General features: G+C 46.4%; 1 protein-coding gene across 2 annotated transcripts in view; it reads right to left on the bottom strand.

The window, feature by feature from the left end:
- tyw5 (tRNA-yW synthesizing protein 5) overlaps positions 1-23,683 on the bottom strand; it is a 69,515-nt gene that overhangs the window by 42,569 nt on the left and 3,263 nt on the right. Inside the window, exon 1 of one of the 2 annotated variants that reach the window (XM_060827425.1) lies at positions 16,455-16,541. The exons of the other annotated variant lie outside the window; for it this stretch is intronic. Coding sequence (XP_060683408.1) covers positions 16,455-16,535 — 81 coding nt within the window. The 5' untranslated portion in view covers positions 16,536-16,541. Of the gene's footprint in view, positions 1-16,454; positions 16,542-23,683 lie in introns of those variants that run through there. 2 annotated transcript variants of the gene reach the window in all.

Genomic DNA, 23,683 nt, shown 5'->3' on the forward strand with positions numbered 1-23,683 from the left:
GAATCACTCCCCATGTGGTTAAGAGCCTTTCTCATTGTCTGATTCGTTCCTGTATTTCTGCCCTCCATTCTTCCTTTTCGCTTTTTCTGCTTACTCACTACAGCGTTCAAGAATCAACAGTGAGTGTAAAAACTTCAGAGCATTAGCAGTCCACCATTTTAACTTTGTGTACCAGTGCTACTGTCTGTGAGAATGATCTCAACCTCACCATTGCCTGTCATTTTAATGTACCATCTTGTTCCCTTGCCAACCAATCCATCCAAGGCCTGCTGCAATGTTCCAAAACACTTCACGCAATAGGTGGAACAACTCATCATCTGCTTAGGCACTGTACAGACTTCAAGACTCATCATTGTACTTGAATACTTCAGACTATGAACAGTGTCCTCCACTTTGTTTTTTCCTCTTTCCCCCCACCAACCAAACACAAACATACATACACACGTTTTGTTCATTTCACTCTCAGAAGAGCTGACCTCTTTTCTCTTATTCAAATCTACCATTCATACCTATATTATACATTTACATCTCAATTTTTCCTTTAACACAGTTAGCACTCGTTTTGTCTTTTGCTCTGTGCACCCTCACCATCTGATCCATTTGTTCATCCTCACCCTTTGTCAACAGTGTAAACCCTATCTTCAGCTCCGAAGATCCACATGTGGACACGAACATTCAACCTGTCTCTCTCCACAGATGCTGCAAGACCTACTGAGTTACTTCAGCATTCACTATTTTTATTCCAAATTTCCATGTGCACTGTATCATGCTTATTAATTTGAGGATTCCCTTGCTCCTCACTTTACACACCACCAGCCTTTGCATTCAAAGAATAATCCTTTTCCAAAGGGTGCCACAATCAAACATGCCTTTCCCCTACCTCGTCAGCATTGTGAAGGGTCCATTCCCATTATGACACTTGAGTCCACTCTTCCATCACTCCAAACACCTCTTCAACCTCGTTGATACCTTCCTGTTCAATTGTTGTTAATCATGCTTTAATTACCCTTTCCTCATTGTCCAAGGCCCCAAACACTTTTTCCAGGTGAAGCAACAATTTATTTCTACTTATATCAATTTCATTGACCCTATCTGCTGCTCACTATGCAGTTCCCCTTCCATGGAATGGGCAATCATTGTGCAAAACACATTGGCCTATAAATATGACCCAATCATGTTGTCTTCATGCTACCATTTCTTCCTAGGCCTGATGTGGCACTCCAAAGACCAACACAACCTGGAGAAACAGCATCTTATTTTCCTCTGAGACACCATCAGAACTCAACATCAAGTTCATCAACTTCTGAGCATGAACACTGTCCTCCTTTGGATTACCCTTTGTGCTGATCACTCCAGTGGCTTGTTTGCACAGGTTTGTTCTCAGCAGAGGTGACTTATTTTCTATTATTCACATCTACCATTAATACCTATTCTGTATCCATTAATCACTCCTCTATTATGATCAGCACTCCCTTACCATTAACACTTACTCCTCTTCTTCCCTCTCTACATCCCCACCATTTGTCAACAATAAAACTTGCACTTCCAAATGGACTTGAAACATTAAATCTATGTCTCTCTCCACAGATACTGCAAGACCTGCTGAGATTCTCAGCACTTTTTATTTTTTGTATACTTAGATTGTCATCTATTGCTGTAGCTGTTAGTCAACATAGAAGAGATTCTTATCCACAGCAGTTCACCGCAAAATGGTTACTTTGTCACATTTGTTGCACATTTAGCTTAAGGCTAAAATGCAGTGCTTTGAAACAATGTACATCATTTCTCACAAATCCCATGTTTACAAACATTCAGGAAACATTTGGTTTTCTACAAGAAGATTAGCTGTGCCATATGCTGTTGTCCCTTTGGCTTTCTGCACTGCACTCATATTCTATGCACACCATCCCTAATTACTTTTATTTGTACCACCACACTTTAAGAAATGTGGTAGCTTTCATGATTTCGTAAGGGTTCGGTTAGCCTTGAGAAGCAGTTTGTCTCTCTCAACTTAATATTCATAATAGAGTTGTCTCCTATCAATTCTTATGGAATTACAAAATGGAAAATGTATCCTTTGGCACATCTTGCAGTACTAATTTTGAATATTTTCCTGTTGAACTAGCATTTCTTCGGAGAAATGTTCTTGCATGATTCGCAGTAGTGAAGCCACTGAGCAATATTCCATCTTGATTTCGTCATCAGCTTTGATCCAGGTCCACCAAATGCCATAGAGCTCAGAGGCTTCTTTCCCAAACACTGACTACAGGATTACTACCGACTTTCGGTTTCAACCAAGAGGGTACTTTGCCCAGACCTAGTTCAATCTCTTCCACTTTTCTAAAGCATTTATATCCAACATGGTACGTAAGGGCTGGGAGAAGAGTGGGCAAATCAGCCCCTTGTGCCTGCTCTGGCATTTAATGTGACCTTGGCTGATTGTATCTTGGTAACATACATTGGCTAAGCACCACCATAACTGAACATATTCTAATTTGGTTAATTAACTACTTCAATCACACAGTCTGTCAAATACTTTCCTCAAACATGAACAAAGAACAACAGCAGACCCCTCTGGCCTTCCAGCATGTTCTACCAATAAGATCATGGCTGATCAATTTTAACCGTGCTGCATACCCCTGGTAATTTTTCATCCCCTTTGTAATCAAGAATCTATCTGCCCCACCTTAAAAAGTCTGCATCCACTGTCTTTTAAGGAAGGGAATGACAAACACTCTAAACCCTCTGACAGAAAAAAAGAACAATTATTAACATTGTATTTGTGGTTCACTAGAACCATTAAATAGAATACAAGGAAGACGGAGGGCAAACTAGAACAGGGAATATTTTATTGAGTGTCCTCTCATCTCCACTGTCAGTCTTAGACTGCCCTCGAGCTTCTGACTCCAGTTCACCTGACCCACTCTCTTAAAGGGGCAACACACACACACAACTATATACATAACACCTCACCTTCTATTTCCATACTCTCCTTATCAGTATATATACATCCAACAATTATAACTGTCATACAAACATTGGAGGTAACATATATACTTTGTCAGGAATACATACGAGAAAAAGAAACATGGACAAAGAAAACAATCCTTTTGTAATTACAGTGACATGGTCAGTCAGGGGGATAGCGATTCCTCAAATTCCATCTCTCCTTGCCTCAGGAACCTTTTTCACTGCAGTTTCCTGGGATTCTAGCAGCTCCTGAGTCTTCTGCATGTATGTCCCTCTTTGATTGGCTGTTGTTGTACTGTGATGCTGCTACTGTCTCCTCTCTGAGTAGAGCCAACCCTGGCTGAAAGACATATGACTCAATTCATACCACTGATCCCATCTGGACTGGCTCGATATACTGAGAGATAGCCCACCCTAGCCCAACATTGGTGAGGTTCAGTGACCAGTTGGTCCATGTGCTCCTCCAGACCAGTTCATCCCAAGTCTGCACTGAGTATGAAAACTGCCCCGTTTGAGCCACCAGCACAGCTGGGCTCCATTTTTCCCCAGATGGATAATTCCAAGCCAACGTCCTCTCCTCTATGGAATATCATTGAATTACAAGGTTCCCATCCTTCTGACCATCTGTCCTAGATTTCATTCTGTCACTTCTCTGATCTCCTTGGGTACAGCAAGTCAAACACAGTTCTCAGCTGGTAGTTGAACATTAAGGACACTGGTGAGCAATGGGGCGTCACATGGTGTGTTCCAGTACATGCTGAGGTACTTGCTGAGTCACCATCCTGGTGGACCAGCCTCTTGTGAGGCCTTTAAGTCCTGTTTCAAGGTTTGTACAGATCTCTTCGCCTGGTCATCTGTTGCCAAGTGATATGTAGTCAATCTCATATGTCTGACTCCATGATTTCCAGGTAATCCTCAAACTCTTGCACTACAAACTATGGACCATTGCCACTGTGTTCCCGAACCTGGTGAATATTTCATCCAGTCAGTCTATCGTTACTTCCACTGAGACTGGCTTCATGACTGCCACCTCGGGCCACTTGGAGTGAGCATCCATGACTACTAGCAATATCTGTCCCTCTACTGGTCCATGAAAATAACATGAATCCATTACCATGGTGATCGAGGCACCTTCCTCATTAATATCACATGATCCCACTGTCTCCTCAACCTGAGAGTCCAAATCCAGCCATCAAATGCAGCGCATGGCAATTTCTTTCATTTGTGCCCTTGGTACTCTTGTTCCAATACTTTTCCTCTTAATGATGGAGGAATAACAATTCTCATACCCCACATTAACCACTCAACTGATCTGGACAACTCCCACGCCATGGACAGGTAAGGGCATAACTGTGTGCAATTTCTATGACAAGTCCTTCCTCCCATGACTAAGACTACCACTGGGCTCAAGACTGGGTCATTACTGGTAGCATTCTGCAGCTGACTCATGTGACACTGGTACCTTGTCTTTCTGGGAAATGGACATAATTTTCAGGTTCCAGTTGGGAACATCTTTATTTCCTGGTAGTGGTAACCTTGATAAAACATATGCATTGACCTGCTTGTCAGACTGTTGGTATCTGATCTTATTTGAATTGGTTAACAGAGTCAATGCCTATCTCTGCAGGCATGCTGCCTCATTGATGGCATTCCTGTACAGGCCAAAAATGAAGGTTTGTCAGCAGCACCAAGTATCTGCCAGAAAGAAAATGGATGACCTTAACACCGAACACAATCTTCATCCTTCTTTTTCCACTTGGGAACACTTATCCTCTGTTCTTTGTTAATGACCCCGATGTGAACACAATGGGCTTCTCCTCTCCGTTTGGCAAGATGTGTGATTGTACAGTGCCAAACCCATAACATGAGATGTCACAGACCAACTTCAATTGCAACTTTGGGTCAAAATGAGTCAATACTTCCAATCTTTTTTACAACATGCTTCACCTGCTCAGCCTCCTCACCCTGCTTGGTCCATTTCCATTTCCACCCTTTTCTCAGTTGCCAATGAAGAGGTTTTAGCACAGCTGTTAGATCAGACACAAACTTGCATAGTAATTTACAAGTCTGAAGATGCATTTCAGTTGTGTGACATACTGTCTGGTCTAGGGTCCTTCATAATGACCTCCATAATCTTGGGCACCTTGTGTTGTCCCTCGCCATCAATTACATAGCCCAGGTACTCTATAGAGTCCCGAAAAAAATACATATTTCTCTCTTTTAACACTAGACACCTGGCAATCCAGTCAAAGTTGGCCCATGGACATCTGGAATAGAGCCAGCACAGAAGAGATGCCAAAAGGCAATTGTTTGTAGCAGAACAATCCACTGTGTGTCACTATCATCAGTGGTGCCTAGGACTTCTTCAGGTCCGCATCCACAAGTTGGCCTGCGACAGATCCATTTTTTAGTTTTGCATTCCCCCAGGTAGTTCAATAAACAGATCCTCAATGGGTACCTATCTACACAAAGGGTTGAATTGAATGTGACCCTAAAGTCACTACAAATCCTCTCTGTGCCACCTGTTATTAAGACAGGGATGAATGGAGTGGCCCATTCACTGCTGGCTACTGGTTCCAATCTCCCTTGTTCACAAGCCAATCTAGTTCTGCTTCCACTTTCAGCAGGAAGCGCCTTCAGACTCCTTAGATGAGCCTTGCACTTCAGTTTAATTTCTACTCCTTTCATTTTCCCCAGAGTTCCCTGAAGACATCCTTTTACCTGTCCCAAATCTCTTGTAAACTCATTTTTGAATCCACCAGCCTATTAACCATACCCCAGTTTAACTTTAATTTCTGTAACCAAGAGCATCTGAATAATACAGGGTAGTCCCCTTTCACTATGCTCTGAGGCAGTTTGACACACTAGTCCCTTGGCTGTACTTCTATCTGTACACAGCCCTTCACCCACACCATTTGTTCCATGTATGTCCGTGCTGTAATCTTAGCAGGCTTCAATACCATTGCCTTTAGCTTTTCCCATATATGATGTGGGTATCAGAGACACTGCTGTACGTGTACCCCAATTCCATCTTTATTGTCTTACACTCTAACTTGGGAAGAACCTAGAAACAATCAGCTTTGCCGCATACCAACAGGACGTTTAACTGAAACTCTGCTGACTCTGAGCCTTCTGCTTCTACTGCAGACCCAGCTGACTCCCGATCTTCTCCCTGTCTTGTGATGTGTACCTTTTGTCTTGTCCTCTGAATTGTGTTCTTCTCCTGCTTGAATTGTATTTGGTGATTTCGGACAATATGGCTCACTTGTTTCGAGCCATGGCACTGGGCCTCTTGACTGCAATACGTGTATTTCTTATGGCTACTCTTGTGCACAGTTGGTACCACACTCTGCTGAGTTTCCATTATTTTATGCACCAGGACATCTTCATTCTACTGTGTTGCTTTACAGGTGGCCAAACTCATTAAGGTAGCAATTTCACAAGCTGTCTTCAAAGCCTGGTCTTTCCATGTTAGCTTCTGATGGATGGCTTTGTGTCACGGCGAGAAACCAAATGGTCCCACAAATCATCTTGGAGGAATTCTACAAATTCACAATGTTCTGCTAGCTTCTTTAAAACTGCCATAAATGGGGCATAGAGTTTCCTCCATTTAATAAAATGGAAATGTTCTACAATCATCAATGGGTTTGATGCAAAATAACACCCCAACATCTCACACAGTTCTCAATATGTCTTCTCCACAAATTTCTCTCGCTGTACCAAACTCCTTTGAACCAAAGTCTTGCTCCCAACAGTACTCAAGAAAACTGGTACCATCATGTTTTCAGCCACCTTATTCACCTTTAAATACACATCCAAATATTCTGTTTATACCATCCAACATTCTGTCTCTCCATCAAATGGTCCTGTGCTCCAAATTAGAACACCATTTTGTTTTTCTGCTATTTGAATCTAGTCACCGTTTGCAGCCCGAGTCCCCTCAGTGAGTGCTCTCCATGGCAGTCATTTTCCCAGTGACTGCGCAAGCGCACCTGTTCTTCCCTGGCCGCAGCCAGTCCCCACAACAGCACTCTCTGCAACAACTTTGGTAAAGTCTTGGATGAGTATTCCCCTCTTCAGCCACTGGTTGCAGAGCCAGTCTCCTCACAATTGTTTCAAGTTTGGGGTGCTGTAAAAGCACAGCAGGTCAGGCAGCTTCCAAGGAACAGGAGAATCGACATTTCGGGCAAAAGCTTTTCATCAGGAATCATTGTGCCCGAAACGTTGATTCTCCTGCTCCTCGGATGCTGCCTGACCTGCTGTGCTTTTCCAGCAACACACCCTCAACTCTGATCTCCAGCATCTGCAGTCCTCATTTTCTCCTCACAATTGTTTTCCTTGATGTTACCTGCACAATTGTGCTATTTTTGAAGTTCAGGCATTTGAGAAAGAACGTGACATTTGCACACGTTGTGGGTCAGACCCCTTTCTCCTTGCCAGTTCTTGTAATTGTAGTTCCTTTGAACAACTAAATAGCTCACAGATTAGACAGAAAGTAAACTACAACATGGATTACTTTAGTGCATCCTCACATCTCCACTGGTCTTAGACTGCCCTCTAGCTTCTGCCTCCAGGTCACCTGACCCGCTTTCTAAGAGGCAACACACATCCAACTACATATATACACGCCACCCTTTATCAGTATATATACATTCAACAATTATAACTATTATTCAAAGATTGGAGCTAACATATATACATCACCAGGAGTATACACAAAAAAAAACTTGGATAAAAAAACAACCACTATGTGGTTATATTGACTTGATTAGTCAGTCGGAGGATGGTAATTCCTCATGCACCATTTCATCATCATCATCACAGGAACCTTTTCCAGTGCAGTCTCCTGAGATCCCACCAGGACCTGATTCTTCTGCATGTACATCTATCTCTGATTGACTGTTGTTGCCCTGTGATACTGATGCTGTCTCTTCTGAGTATAGCCAACGCTGGGTCAAAGGCACATGACTTGATCGACACCATTGGTCCCATCTTGACTGGCTTGGTAGTCTGAGACACCTCCCCCTAACATTGGTGAGATACAGCAACCAGCTGGTCCATAAGCTCCTCCAGACCAGTGAGTCCCTAGCCTGCAGAGTATGAAAATAGTTCTGTTTGAGCCACCACCACCACCCTTGATCCATTTTTCCCCAGATGGGTAATTCTGGGCCAACACACTCTCTCCTCTTTGGAATACTGTTGACCGCAATGTTCCCAACCCTTCTGACCATCTGTCCTTCTTGATTTTATGCTGCCACCTCTCTGTTCTCTTCTGGCCTCAATAAGTTAAAAATGGCTCCCAACTGGTGATTGAACATTAAAGACACCTGCGAGCAATGGGTCATTGTGTGTGGTGTGTTCCTGTACATGCTGAGGAGCTTGAGTCGCTGTGCTAGCAAACCCTCCTCGTGAGGCCATTTAAGGCCTGTTTCAAGGTTTGTACTAATCTGTCCACGTGGCTCTTTGTTACAGGGTGACATGGAAATGATTTCATATATCTGACTGCATAATTTCCAGGTATTTCTCAAACTCTTGCAACACAAACTGTGGACCTTTGCCCCTCACAACTTGTTTGGAGTTCCTGAACCTGATAAATATTTCACTCATTGTTACTTCCACTGATACAGGCTTCATGACCACCATCTTGGATCACTTGGAGTCAGCACTCAAGACTAGTAGCAACATCTGTCCCTCCACTGTTCCCATGAAATCAGCATGAATCCACTGCCACAGTGATTCCCACAAGGAAGGGACGGCAACAGTAGCACCTTCCTTACTATTGTGAAGGATTCACACGATCTCACTGTCTCCTCAACCTGGTAGTCCACATTCAGCCACCAAATGTAGCTCCTGGCAATTTCTTTCACTTGCACCACACTGGAGTGCCCTTGGTAGTTTTGTTCCAACACCTTTCCTCTTAATGGCAGAGAAATAAAACCCTCATTCCCCACATTAGACATCCAATAGATATGGACAATGCACTCCTCCTGGACAGGTAAGGGCATAATTGTCTTTCCTCTCATGACTAAGACCATCATTGGACTCAAGACTGGGTCATTCTTGGTCGCATTTCACACCCAACCTGCTGACACCAGTACCCTGTCAAACTGGGAAAAGTAAAAATTTTCAGGTTCCAGTTGGGAGCATCTTTATTTCCTGGTACTGGTAACCTTGATAAAACATATGCATTGATTTGCTCGTCACACTGTTGGTATCTGATCTTATGCGAGTAGGCTGACAGAGCCAGTGCCCACCTCTGCACACATGCTGCCGCCATTGATGGTATTCCTGTATACAGGCCAAAAATGGAGGTTTGCAATTTGTGGTATGTCAGCAGCACCAAATGCCTGTTGTAAAGGAAATGGGTGACCTTGTTAATACTAAACACGAAGCTTAATCCCTCTTTTTCCACTTGGGCATTCTTCTCCTCTGTCTTCTTTAGTGACCTCAAGTGAACATACTGGGCATTTCGGATCTATTCTGCAAGACATGTGACAGTTTTCAGGAAGAGGGTGGTGTGTGTGTGTTTGGAACAAGCTGGCAGAGGAAGTGACTGAGACTGGTAGAATTTCAACATTTAAAAGGCATCTGGATGGATATATGAATAGGAAGGCTTTAGAGGGATATGGACCAAGTGCTGATACATGGGACTAGATTTATTTAGGATATCTGGTTGGCATGGATGAGTTGGACCATAGGGTCTATTTCCATATTGTCCATCGCCATGACTCTATAAGTACAGTGCTAAACCCATAAGGCAAGGCATCATAGACAGACTGCAGTGGCAACTTCGGGCTGAGATGAGTCAATACTTGACCTTTTCAGGGCTTGTTTCACCATCCTCAGGGTAGGCCTCCTCACACTCCTGGATCTGTTTTCATTTTTCCAGCCTTTTCTCAGCAACCAAAGCAAAGGTTTTAGCACAGGTTTTACTTCCCAAGATAGCAACGGTGCATGGTGACTCTTTGCAAGCTGTTCCCAGCAGATAATCTCTTCACATCTTTTATAATCATTCAATTCTCTTAAATCTGAATTTTAAGTCAGTCAGAATTACTAACAATGCTCTCTTTAATCTACTTACATGTCGGGTGATTTTTCAACCTCCAGAAACAGCCAACTTTCCCCCAGCCCGACTGGATCCGACCCAAATACCTGCACCTTTTGGAGCACCTGACTGCATGAACTGATGCGATTCAACTGCTGCCATGAGAACCATGACAATGAATAGAGCAGTCACTTTCCTGTTTATCAAAGGCCCGACATGGACATTGATCAACAACCCAACCTCATGGAGATCCGACTTTGAGGCCTCACTAGACAGGGAACAAGACCCTTTGGAGTGCCCAAGGCCACAACCATTGTCCAGAGTCCCATCGAATGCACCCGAATGGTAGACTGCCAACACGGACTCATGGGCCTGACCAGAGGCAGCCCTTACGTAGGAAATGCCTGCAGGTGAGACTGAAACAAAATGGTTTCAAATCCCACCTCCCCAGCATACTCCTGGCAAATGTACAAGTTACTGAAAACAAGCTGGATGAACTTTAAGCTAAACTCACCTACCAAAGAGAGTTGAGAGACTGCTATGTGCTCTGCTTTACAGAGACACAGCTCACTCCTACTTTACCTGACAGAGCCTTACAACCTGATGCTTTTTCAGGTCACAAGATGGCCCGCACAACAGCCTTAGGCAAGGCAAAGGTCCGATGGGTCTGCCTCCTAATAAACACCTCTTAGTGCATGGACATGACGACTCTGGTGAATTATTGCTCCTCAGACCTAGAAACACTGTTGGCGAAGTGCCGTCCCTACAACCTGGCCTGGGAGTTCACTTTTGCTATCCTGACAGTTTACATCCCACCTCAGATAGAAATGATGAGTGAAGTTGGTGAAATACATATTGCCACAAGTAGCCTCGAGACAGAATATCCCAAGATCTTGTTCATTGTAGCCGGTTACTTCAAATCAGGCCAACCACAAGAGTGCCCTACCAAAATACCATCAACACACCTCCTGTCCCACCGGAGGCCCAAATACCTTTGATCATTGCTACATTACCAAAGATATCTACCGCTCCATCCTCTGCCCACATTTTGATAAATCAGAGTAGATGGCTGTGCTCTTTCTCCTGGCTTACAAGCAGAAACTGAAACATGAGGATCTGGGACAGAAGGTTATACAGTGCTGCTCTGACAAAATGGATGAACTCCTACATGACTGCTTAGAGTCGGTGAACTGGCCCGTATTCAAGAGCTTAGCACCCAGCCTAAATGAGTATGCCACTACCATCACAGACTTCATCAGTAAGTGTGCAGAGGACTGCATGCCAGAGAAGTTAATCGGAGTGCTGCCCAACTGGAAACCATGGATGAACTGGGAGATGCATTCCCTACTGAAGTCCAGGTCTGAGGCATTCAAGTTGGTTGACCCTGACGTATACAGGAAATCCTATGATTTTTGCAAAGCCATCAAGGCTGCCAAGAGACAAAATAGACTAAAATCCCAGACTAACTCCATGAAAACACATCAACTGTGGCAAGGTTTACATGATGTAATGGGCTGCAAAGTGAAGTCGAGTAGAATTGCCGACAGCAATGCATCCCTCCCTGATGAGCTCGATGTATTCTAGGCTCGTTTTGAACAGAAGGCCAAGGAAATGGTGTATTTTTACCAACAGTCACCACTGCAAACGTCAGATCGGCCTTCTTCAGATTGAACCTCAGAAAGTGACTGGCCTGGATGGAGTCCACAGCTGTGCACTCAGATCCTGTATAGTCCAGTTGGTAGGAGTATCACAGATAACTTTACACTCTTCATACTATGATGTGAGGTCCCCACCTGCTTCAAGAAGACCACTACCATTCCGGTGCCAAAGAAAAACCAGGCAGCGTGCCTGAATGACTATCGCTCAGTTGGGCTCCAACATTCATGATTATGAAGTGCTTCAAGAGGTTAATAATGGCACATATCAGCTCCAGCATCTCAGGTTGCCTTAATCCACCACAATTTGCCTATTATCACAACAGGTCCACAGCAGACACCACCTCCTTGGCTCATCTGGATAACGACTTCACCTTCATCAGACTCCTATTTATTCACTTTAGCTCTGCCTTCAAACACGATAATTCCAAACAAACTCCAAGACCTCGGACTTGGCACCTCCCCTCTACAACTGGATCTTCATTGTGAACCGCAGACCGCAATCAGCAAGGATAGACGACAATGCCGCCTCCATGATAGTCCTCAACACTGGTATCTCACAAGGCTACATACTCAGCCCCTTACTATTCTCCTTACACATACACACATAACTGTGTGGCCAAATTCTGCTCTAACGCCACTTACAAATTTTTGATGACCGTAATGGATAAAGACAACAATCCCTCCCTCAATGTCAGCAAAATGAAGGAGCTGATTATTGACTTCAGGAAGTGGAGTCAAGGTCATGCCCCTGTCTGAATGAATGGAGGTGGCCAAGTGCTTCAAGTTCCGAGGAGTAAATATCAAGAACAATCCATGCTGGTGCTACAGACAAGAAAGCACACCAACATCTCTATTTCCTCAGAAGGCTAGGGATCTTCAGCATGTCCAAAATAACTCTTACCAATTCTTATAGATGCACCACAGAAAACAGCCTATGTGGAATCATCACAGTTTGACATGGCAACTGCTCTACCCAAGACTCTAAGAAAATACAGAGTTGTGAACACAGCCCAGACCATCATGCAAACTAGTTTGCCTTCCACTGACTCAGTTTACACTTACTACATCCTCGGGAAAGCAGCCAACATCATCAAAGACCCCTCTCACCCACTCTCTTCCACCCTCTTCATCAGGCAAAAGATACAAACATTTGAAAACATGTACTAACAGATTCAAGAAAAGCTTCTTCCCTGCTATCTTATCTTATCAGACTTACGAATGGACAACTCATATATTAGAGTTGATCTTTCTCTGCTATATTCTGCATCTTGTATTATTATCCTGATGTACTTACGCACGATTTACCTGGATAGCATGCAAAACAATACTTTTCAATGTATCGTGTACATGTGACAATAATAAGTCAAATCAAAACAAGTTGCCAGATTATGAATGACTTGCCACAGTCATGTCCCAAGAACGATTGCAGTTGATACACGTTCTCTGGTCTAGGGGCCTTTGTGATGGCCTCCATCTTCATGGACGCCTCGTGTAGTCCCTCACAATCACTTATATGACCCAAGTACTCTATGAAGTCCCCAAACAACACTCGTATTTCTCCCTTTTACTTGTAAGCATTTAGAGTTTCTTCCAGGTTTTTCAAATGCTCCTCTTCATAGGATCCAGTATCTAAAATATTGGTGAGAAAACCTAGCAACCCACTTAAAATTTGGTCCATCACATGCTCCTTCATGACCCTATCTGCAAGTTGGCCTGTGACAGATCCATTTTTAACACATTTTTTCCCCCAGACAGTTCAAAGGAACAGATCCTTAGTGCATGAAAGAAGATAATGATTTGAACACAGGGTTGAATTGAATGTAACCTTAAAATCACTACAAATTCTGGCCGGGCCATCCGTTTTTAAACCTGGGACGACTGGAAAGGCCCATCCACTGCTGGTTAGTGGCTCCAACACTCCCAGGTGCACCATCCATTTCAGTTCTGCTTCCACTTTCACCTGGATGGTGTATGCTATTGGATATGTCTTCACACTCCTTGGATGAGCCTCCCACTTCAACAGATGTTTAATTTCTACTTTTTACATTTCCCCAGAGATGCCCCTGAAGATGTTCTTATACCTGTCCCAAATCTCTTGCAAACTCGATTCTAAGTCCACCAGCCTATTAACCATGCCCCAATTTAACTTTAATTTCTGTATACAGGAGCATCCAAATAATTAGGGGCAGTCATCTTTCATAACATAGAGGCAGCAGTTGGGTGCACTGGTCCCTTAGCTGTACTTATACCTGTACACAGCCCTTCTTTAGCACCATCTATGCCCACGGTGTAATCCTGGCAGGCTTAATGCCATTGCCTTTAACTTTCTTCTAATATACTGAATCTGCGCCAGCATCCAATTCCACGTTTATTGTCTTAACTTTAATTTGGGACGAGCCAGACCGAAACCCTGCTGACTCTGGGTCTCCTGCTTCTCCAGCAGACCCAGCTGACTTCCTGGCTGATGGTACGTACTTTCTGTCTTCCCCTCTGAACTGTTCTCTTTAAATATCACTTCTCTTCCTTGAACTGAACTTGGCAATTTCAGTCCATATGGCCCATTTGCTTAACCCACGACAATGGGCTTGTTGAGTGCATAACTGACTTCTTGAGACCACTCATGTGGCATTGTACAGTTGGTACAGCACTCCATTGAGTTTCCACTATTTTAAGTACCAGGGTATCGTCACTCAACTGTGTTGCTTCTCAGGCGGCCAACTCCATCAAGATAGCAATTTCGAAAGCTAGGTCTCTCCTTGCTAGTAGATTCCGTTGAATGGCTTCATTATTGGAGGATACAAGCCAAGTGGTCCCACAAGGCTCTTGGAGGAACCCTCCAAATTCACAATGTTCTGCTAACTTTTTTAAGCTGGCTACAAACTGGGCATGAACTATTCTTCATAGTAGCTAAGTAACTATATTCAATTACCACTGCTGCCATCAGAGGAGCAATGTTGCAAAATAATTCACATAGTTCTTGGTATGTCTTCACTGCCGCTTTTTCTGATTGCACCAGACTCCTTTGAATCAGCTACACTCAAGGTAAAAAAAATTTACTTTACAGCACAATAATTCCAATGATTTAAACAATAAGGCTACGTGTTATTGGAACGAGTCTATGATATATTGTTTTCAACTGTACTCAGGAAAACAAGTACCATTATGCCTTCAAATATTTTACTCTTCTTCAAGTACATCAAAATCAAACTGTTTGGTGTATAACATCCATTCTGTCTCTTCATCAAATGGTCCCAAGGCTCGAAACTGGACCGCCATTTTGTTTTCGCCCGCCACCTGCGTCTAGTTGCCATTCTCAGTCCAAGTTTCCTTAGTAAACACTCGCCACATCAGTGGCTCCTTCACTGACTGTGCAAGTGTATCATTTTTCCCCAGCATCAGTTGCAGTCCAAGTCCCCTTGCGACCACTCTCTTCAATAACTTCGGTCAGCTGCCAAGTGAGTACTCCCCTCCTCAGCCGTTGGCTGCGGTCCCAGTCCTCTCATGACTGCACCCCTTCCTGGTGGGTACTATTCTTTTCTGGGGTGTCATCCACAGCCCAAGTCCCTTCATGATCACTTCTCTCAATGTTACCTAAACAATTCTGCACCATTTTTGAAGTCCTGGTGACATCCTTCGTCCTAACTAAAAGAAACGCATTTGCACAGTTTGTGGTTCAGATCCCACTTTCATTGCCAGTTATGATGTATTTACTGGTTCTGGTGAACTACAAACAACACAAAGTAGGCGGAGGGTAAACGAGAACATGCAATACATCCTCTCATGTCCGCAGTTGGTCTCAGACTACCCCTCTAGCTCCCAGCGCCATGCCACCTTACCTGTTTCCTTAAAAGGGGAAACACACACCCAATTACATACAATTACTGTCATACGTCAGGCTTCAAGAGATCAGTTGTACCTTGCGTAGTCAATGTTAAGTTGGTGACACTTTTGCGAACAACATGTTAAACAAGAGTTTCAGAAGGCAGTTGTGAGTTCTTGTGTTGATTACAAATGGGTGGAGACACAAAACCATAATAAAGACAGCAGCATGTACAGGACAATCACCTGATGGAGCGACGCTCTGAAAGCTAGTGTTTCCAAATAAACCTGTTGGACTATAACCTGGTGTTGTGTGATTTTTAACATTGTCCACCCCAGTCCAACACCGGCATCTCCAAATAACGTAAACTTGATTGGTGACCTACCAAGGTGCCAAAGAAGGCACAAAGTCAGCAATGTCTGAACATTCAGCAAGGCGGAAGACGAACTGGTCAGTGAAGTGTTCCTGAAAACAGCCTGGAGAGACTTTTAACAAATAAAAATCACTGGAAACGGTGGATACAATTAAGGAAAAAGACCAGATAACTCACGAGGGAGATAAGGGAAAACCAGCCTACTCTTTTCATGGATATTACTTCAGGCTAACCATTCAATCTGACCCTCCATACAAATTGTACCCAATGTCACAGTTATTTCCATCTGGTAAATAATTAACAATTTTTGCTACAATTTCAACATTTACAGGCAGAAAAGTCCGAATGAAAATCCACGTTTAAAATTCGGTCAGAAATGTTAATTCGTTCGAAACTCATTACTGTTGGAAAATCAAGTCTTTAAAGTTAATTGTAATTTCCCGGCGTCTTGAAGCAAATGTTTCCTCAGTGACAGAAATCAAAGGCTCAGGACAGTGATTAATCTACAATGTATCAAAGTGAGCGGTGTGTGTCTGGCGGGGCCTGAGGGGAAGGTCTGCCCCCTACACACGGAAGGCCCCGGCTTACCATCGGGTAAATCTCCCGGAGAAACCGCTCCTGGTCCACACTGTCATACACCAGCACCGCCGCCCTGCTCCCCGCTTCCATCTTCACACAGTCCCCCCCCAGCCCGCCACAACCACCGCCCCCTCCCGGCCCGGAGGCATGGCGCACTCACACTTCCAGCTGCGAGGAAGGCGCAGCCTGGACCTGGGTGAGAGATGCAGGCTGGTCCAGGGTGGGGGATACTGCCTGGTCCTGGGCGAGAGATGCAGGCTGGTCCAGGGTGGGGGATACTGCCTGGTCCTGGGTGAGAGATGCAGGGTGGGGTATACTGCCTGGTCCTGGATGAGAGATGCAGGCTGGTCCAGGGTGGGGGATGCTGCCTGGTCCTGGGTGAGAGATGCAGGCTGATCCAGGGTGGGGGATACTGCCTGGACCTGGGTGAGAGATGCAGGCTGGTCCAGGGTGGGGAATACTGCCTGGTCCTGGGTGAGAGATGCAGGCTGTTCCAGGGTGGGGAATACTGCCTAGTCCTGGGTGAGAGATGCAGGGTGGTCCAGGGTGGGGGATACTGCCTGGTCCTGGGTGAGAGATACAGGCTGTTCCAGGGTGGGGGATACTGCCTGGTCATGGGCGAGACATGCAGGCTGGTCCAGGGTGGGGGATACTGCCTGGTCCTGGGTGAGATTGCAGGCTGGTCCAGGGTGGGGGATACTGCCTGGTCCTGGGTGAGAGATGCAGGCTGGTCCAGGGTGGGGGATACTGCCTGGACTTGGGTGAGAGATGCAGGCTGGTCCAGGGTGGGGAATACTGCCTGGTCCTGGGTGAGAGATGCAGGGTGGTCCAGGGTGGGGGATACTGCCTGGTCCTGGGTGAGAGATGCAGGGTGGGGGGAAACTGCCTGGTCCTGGGTGAGAGATGCAGGCTGGTCCAGCGTGGGGGATACTGCCTGGTCCTGGGTGAGAGATGCAGGGTGGGGGATACTGCCTGGTCCTGGGTGAGAGATGCAGGCTGGTCCAGGGTGGGGGATACTGCCTGGTCCTGGGTGAGAGATGCAGGCTGGTCCAGCGTGGGGGATACTGCCTGGTCCTGGGTGAGAGATGCAGGGTGGGGGATACTGCCTGGTCCTGGGTGAGAGATGCAGGCTGGTCCAGGGTGGGGGATACTGCCTGGTCCTGGGTGAGAGATGCAGGCTGGTCCAGGGTGGGGGATACTGCCTGGTCCTGGGTGAGAGATGCAGGGTGGGGAATACTGCCTAGTCCTGGGTGAGAGATGCAGGCTGGTCCAGGGTGGGGGATACTGCCTGGTCCTGGGTGAGAGATGCAGGCTGTTCCAGGGTGGGGAATACTGCCTAGTCCTGGGTGAGAGATGCAGGGTGGTCCAGGGTGGGGGATACTGCCTGGTCCTGGGTGAGAGATGCAGGCTGTTCCAGGGTGGGGGATACTGCCTGGTCATGGGCGAGAGATGCAGGCTGGTCCAGGGTGGGGGATACTGCCTGGTCCTGGGTGAGATTGCAGGCTGGTCCAGGGTGGGGGATACTGCCTGGTCCTGGGTGAGAGATGCAGGCTGGTCCAGGGTGGGGGATACTGCCTGGACTTGGGTGAGAGATGCAGGCTGGTCCAGGGTGGGGAATACTGCCTGGTCCTGGGTGAGAGATGCAGGGTGGTCCAGGGTGGGGGATACTGCCTGGTCCTGGGTGAGAGATGCAGGGTGGGGGAAACTGCCTGGTCCTGGGTGAGAGATGCAGGCTGGTCCAGCGTGGGGGATACTGCCTGGTCCTGGGTGAGAGATGCAGGGTGGGGGATACTGCCTGGTCCTGGATGAGAGATGCAGGCTGGTCCAGGGTGGGGGATGCTGCCTGGTCCTGGGTGAGAGATGCAGGCTGATCCAGGGTGGGGGATACTGCCTGGACCTGGGTGAGAGATGCAGGCTGGTCCAGGGTGGGGAATACTGCCTGGTCCTGGGTGAGAGATGCAGGCTGGTCCAGCGTGGGGGATACTGCCTGGTCCTGGGTGAGAGATGCAGGGTGGGGAATACTGCCTGGTCCTGGGTGAGAGATACAGGCTGGTCCAGGGTGGGGGATACTGCCTGGTCCTGGGTGAGAGATGCAGGCTGTTCCAGGGTGGGGGATACTGCCTGGTCCTGGATGAGAGATGCAGGCTGATCCAGGGTGGGGGATACTGCCTGGTCCTGGGTGAGAGATGCAGGCTGGTCCAGGGTGGGGGATGCTGCCTGGTCCTGGGTGAGAGATGCAGGCTGGTCCAGGGTGGGGGGATAATGCCTGTACCTGGGTGAGAGATACAGGCTGGTCCAGGGTGGGTTATACTGCCTGGTCCTGGGTGAGAGATGCAGGCTGGTCCAGGGTGGGGGATGCTGCCTGGTCCTGGGTGAGAGATACAGGCTGATCCAGGGTGGGGGATACTGCCTGGACCTGGGAGAGAGATGCAGGCTGGTCCAGGGTGGGGAATACTGCCTGGTCCTGGGTGAGAGATGCAGGCTGGTCCAGGGTGGGGGATACTGCCTGGTCCTGGGTGAGAGATGCAGGCTGGTCCAGGGTGGGGAATACTGCCTGGTCCTGGGTGAGAGATGCAGGCTGGTCCAGGATGGGGGATACTGCCTGGTCCTGGGTGAGAGATGCAGGGTGGGGGATACTGCCTGGTCCTGGTGAGAGATGCAGGCTGGTCCAGGGTGGGGGGATAATGCCTGTACCTGGGTGAGAGATGCAGGCTGTTCCAGGGTGGGGAATACTGCCTAGTCCTGGGTGAGAGATGCAGGGTGGTCCAGGGTGGAGGATACTGCCTGGTCCTGGGTGAGAGATGCAGGCTGTTCCAGCGTGGGGGATACTGCCTGGTCCTGGGTGAGAGATGCAGGGTGGGGGATACTGCCTGGTCCTGGATGAGAGATGCAGGCTGGTCCAGGGTGGGGGATGCTGCCTGGTCCTGGGTGAGAGATGCAGGCTGATCCAGGGTGGGGGATACTGCCTGGACCTGGGTGAGAGATGCAGGCTGGTCCAGGGTGGGGAATACTGCCTGGTCCTGGGTGAGAGATGCAGGCTGGTCCAGTGTGGGGGATACTGCCTGGTCCTGGGTGAGAGATGCAGGGTGGGGAATACTGCCTGGTCCTGGGTGAGAGATACTTCCTGGTCCTGGGTGAGAGATGCAGGCTGTTCCAGGGTGGGGGATACTGCCTGGTCCTGGATGAGAGATGCAGGCTGGTCCAGGGTGGGGGATGCTGCCTGGTCCTGGGTGAGAGATGCAGGCTGATCCAGGGTGGGGGATACTGCCTGGACCTGGGTGAGAGATGCAGGCTGGTCCAGCGTGGGGGAGACTGCCTGGTCCTGGGTGAGAGATGCAGGCTGGTCCAGGGTGGGGAATACTGCCTGGTCCTGGGTGAGAGATGCAGGCTGGTCCTGGGTGAGAGATGCAGGCTGGTCCAGGGTGGGGGATACTGCCTGGTCCTGGGTGAGAGATGCAGGGTGGGGGATACTGCCTGGTCCTGGATGAGAGATGCAGGCTGGTCCAGGGTGGGGGATGCTGCCTGGTCCTGGGTGAGAGATGCAGGGTGGGGAATACTGTCTGGTCCTGGGTGAGAGATGCAGGCTGGTCCAGGGTGGGGGATACTGCCTGGACCTGGGTGAGAGATGCAGGCTGGTCCAGGGTGGGGATACCGCCTGGTCCTGGGTGAGAGGTGCAGGGTGGGGAATACTGCCTGGTCCTGGGTGAGAGATACAGGCTGGTCCAGGGTGGGGGATACTGCCTGGTCCTGGGTGAGAGATGCAGCCTGGTCCAGGGTGGGGGATACTGCCTGGTTCTGGGTGAGAGATACAGGCTGGTCCAGGGTGGGGAATACTGCCTGGTCCTTGGTGAGAGATGCAGGCTGGTCCAGGGTGGGGGATACTGCCTGGTCCTGGGTGAGAGATGCAGGCTGGTCCAGGGTGGGGATACTGCCTGGTCCTGGGTGGGGAATACTGCTTGGTCCAGGGAGTTACGAAAAGCTGGTGTTGGGATGGGGTAACAGTCTGGTCCTGGGACAGGGATATAGCCTGGTCCTGGGTAGGAGATACAGCTTGGTTCTGGCTGGAGGATACTGCCTGATCCTAGAAGAGTGATACAGCCTGGCCCTGGGTGCGGTGTACAGCCTGGTATTGGGGTGATACTATCTGGTCCTGGGTGGGGGGATACAGCCTGGTCTTGGAAGAGTGATACAGACTGGTCTTAGAAGGGAGATACTGCCTGATCCTGGAGGGAGATCAGCATGGTCCTGAGAAAGTGGTACAGCCTGGAAGGGGTATGGGGAGCAACAGACTGGTCTAGGGAGGGAGATAGGGAGATACAGACTGGTCCTGAAATAGAGGGTGATACACATTGATTCTGGGAGGTCGATAAAGGTTGCACCTGGAAGGTCATCATTTGGGTGGAGGATACAGCCTGGTCCTGGGAAGGAGAAACATAAGAATCCTGCATGAGAGAAAGATACAGCATGGTCCTGTGGGGAGATAGAGAGATATAGGTTGGCCTTGAGAGGAAGGTACAGATTGATTTTAGGTAGGATATACACATAATTCCTGGAAAAGACCAAAATGTTACCTAACTTCTTAAAGCAGGAAAAAGTACAAATGAAGTTAGTGTCATAGGCCAGATCAAACACTCTGAGACTTCTTATTTTATTTAAATTCAAGTGTTGTGTTCCAGATGTGATCTGATTCGTCCACTTTAAGCAAAACACACTTCATTCTTACAAAACAGTTAAAAGCAGAAAACAAAAAGTCACAACTTTACTCTCTTGAAATATTTAATAAAATAACATATTATTTTACTACTGAGCAACAACTCTTCCAATATAGCAACACCCAATAAACACACCCTAGGCAAAAAGCAAATTCAGCAAAACAGATTTTCTTCATGTACTATCTCCCTTCCAGTCCAGGAGAAAGGAATACTGAAATAAACAATCTAGCAGCAGAGACAGAACTCAAGCTATTCGCTGCAGCAGACAGAAAGAGAGATATATCTGTCAGTTGCAACAGCTAGTTCCAAATCCTACTGAAAGCAAAACAAAAACCCTGAATATCTGTGAACCTGAATCCAACCACTCAAGTTTCTTTAATACTCAGGGAGCTCGAAGTTGCTTTTGAAGTAAACTGTCCAGCATCATCTTGGTAACCCCTCTCTTCAAGAGAAACAGTACAGAACAAATCACTCTTAAAGACCCAGTACAATCACAACAGAAAACATCTTTGATATATTTTATAGACTAAATATGGCACACCAAAAATAAAAAGAATGGCTGAGAAATACATCTCATCTATTTCTTTCCATAAACCTTTAACATTCTTTCATTATAACACATTTTACTGTTATTGATTTTAAACACTAAAAGAGATTTACAAACATTTATGGTCAGAATCAAAACTTCTCACTGTAAAAAATTACCTAAAAGTATGCACACGTGCAAGATCAGGTCTGAGAATATGAAAACATATTTTTGTCTAAAGGATTTTTTTCACAGCTACAATTTATGAAAATCTAATAGGGAATTGTTTTCTCCTGAGTTGAAAAAGCAGGGTTTTTTTTATTAATTCACAGGATGTGGGTGTCATCGTGTAATAAGTGCTGGCCAGCCAAAGGGCAGTTAAGTGTCAACCACATTGCTGTCAGTCTGGAGTCATAAGTAGACCAGACCGGGTAAGGACAGCAGATTCCTTCCCTATTGGGCAATAGTGAACTACGTGGGTTTTTCCTGATAATTGACAATGGTTTCATGATCATCATTAGTCTACTAATTCCACATCTTTATCAAATTCAAATTCCACATCTTCGATGGCAGGATTTGAACCCTTGTCCCCAGAACACTAGTAGGATCTAGGGATTAACATTCTAGCAATAATACAACTGACAAGCTCATTATTATTCATGGAACAGCTCTTTGAAAAGAATAAAGCCAAAGAAAACAAGTTCCCAGGTCACACTCTTAATCCATGACAGTGTTCGTGTTTGCATTCAGGTTTCATAGTAACATTGTAACTGCCCCTTCCATAAAATGAATTGGTTTTCTTGGCCTTTATCACTGGAGTTGTACAATGAAGAAACTCGGAAAATGACCCTTATCAACTTCTTTCACTTCTGGAATCGACCCTGATGTATTCTTTTCATTTACCTGTCCGCTTTTCAAGAGCCTTTCCAATCAAATCTATTGAATGTCATTTTTAGCAAAAGTAAATTGTACCAAATATCATCAACCCTTCCCAAGCTATCTCCTCTTTCCCATTGAATCCCCTACTGTCATTTCCAACCAATTCCTTCCCATGTCATGTCAGCCACCAATCCCATGTCAACCCTCATGGAAACAATCTCCCCTACTACAGGTACACAACCCTTTGTCCAAAAACCTTGGGGCCAGTTGTTTTTCCGAATTCAGATATTTTTGGATTTCGGAATAAATGACATTTTCACTGTGAAATAAAAAAAATTACCTAACAGCAGACACATGTGTGAATAGTACGAGTGCTGAGACACAATCGATGCCTGCCAGTTCTGGGCCATGCCACCAAGTCACATCTGAGTGATGGTGTGGGTTTGGAGTTGGGTCACCTGTTCACACACCAAAATGACACTCCGCACTTCACAAAAATAAATTAGGATTTCGGAGCTTTTTTGAATTTCGGATAAAGGATTGTGTACCTGTAGGATAACGTTATTGGTGTTTTGTCCTTGTGGTTGCTGTTCTCCATTCACCTGACCCTCATCACATCCTGTTGTTGTCACTACTGCCCACCATTCACCAGTCCACCATGTGTCTCACATCTGACTTCTGTTGGGTTATGCTTCAGTTTGAATACAGTATATCTTTAATTAAGAGAAATGCTCGTAATATTGTCACCATGTGACCCAAGGAATAGTAAAGTCCAGATTCCAACCTAACTGTTGTCATTTGAAGCATGACGCACTGATGGATGTGTGCTATATTTTCTAACCAAATAGCTTTGCATTAGCCTAGACACTGAAGTACTTGTGGCTATAATATAATTGGAAAGTGAGGACTGCAGATACTGGAGATCAGAGTCTAGAGTGTGGTGCTGGAAAAGCACAGCAGATCAGGCAACATCCAAGGAGCAGGAGAATCGTTGTTCGGACATACGCCCTTCATCAAGAGCTCACGATTCCTGATAAAGGGCTTATGCCTGAAACGTTGATTCTCCTGCTCCTTGGATGCTGCCTGACCTGCTGTGCTTTTCCCGTACCACACCCTCAAGT

The sequence above is a fragment of the Hemiscyllium ocellatum genome, chromosome 7 (genome assembly GCF_020745735.1).
Source record: "Hemiscyllium ocellatum isolate sHemOce1 chromosome 7, sHemOce1.pat.X.cur, whole genome shotgun sequence".
In the NCBI taxonomy this organism is placed as follows: Eukaryota; Metazoa; Chordata; class Chondrichthyes; order Orectolobiformes; family Hemiscylliidae; genus Hemiscyllium; species Hemiscyllium ocellatum.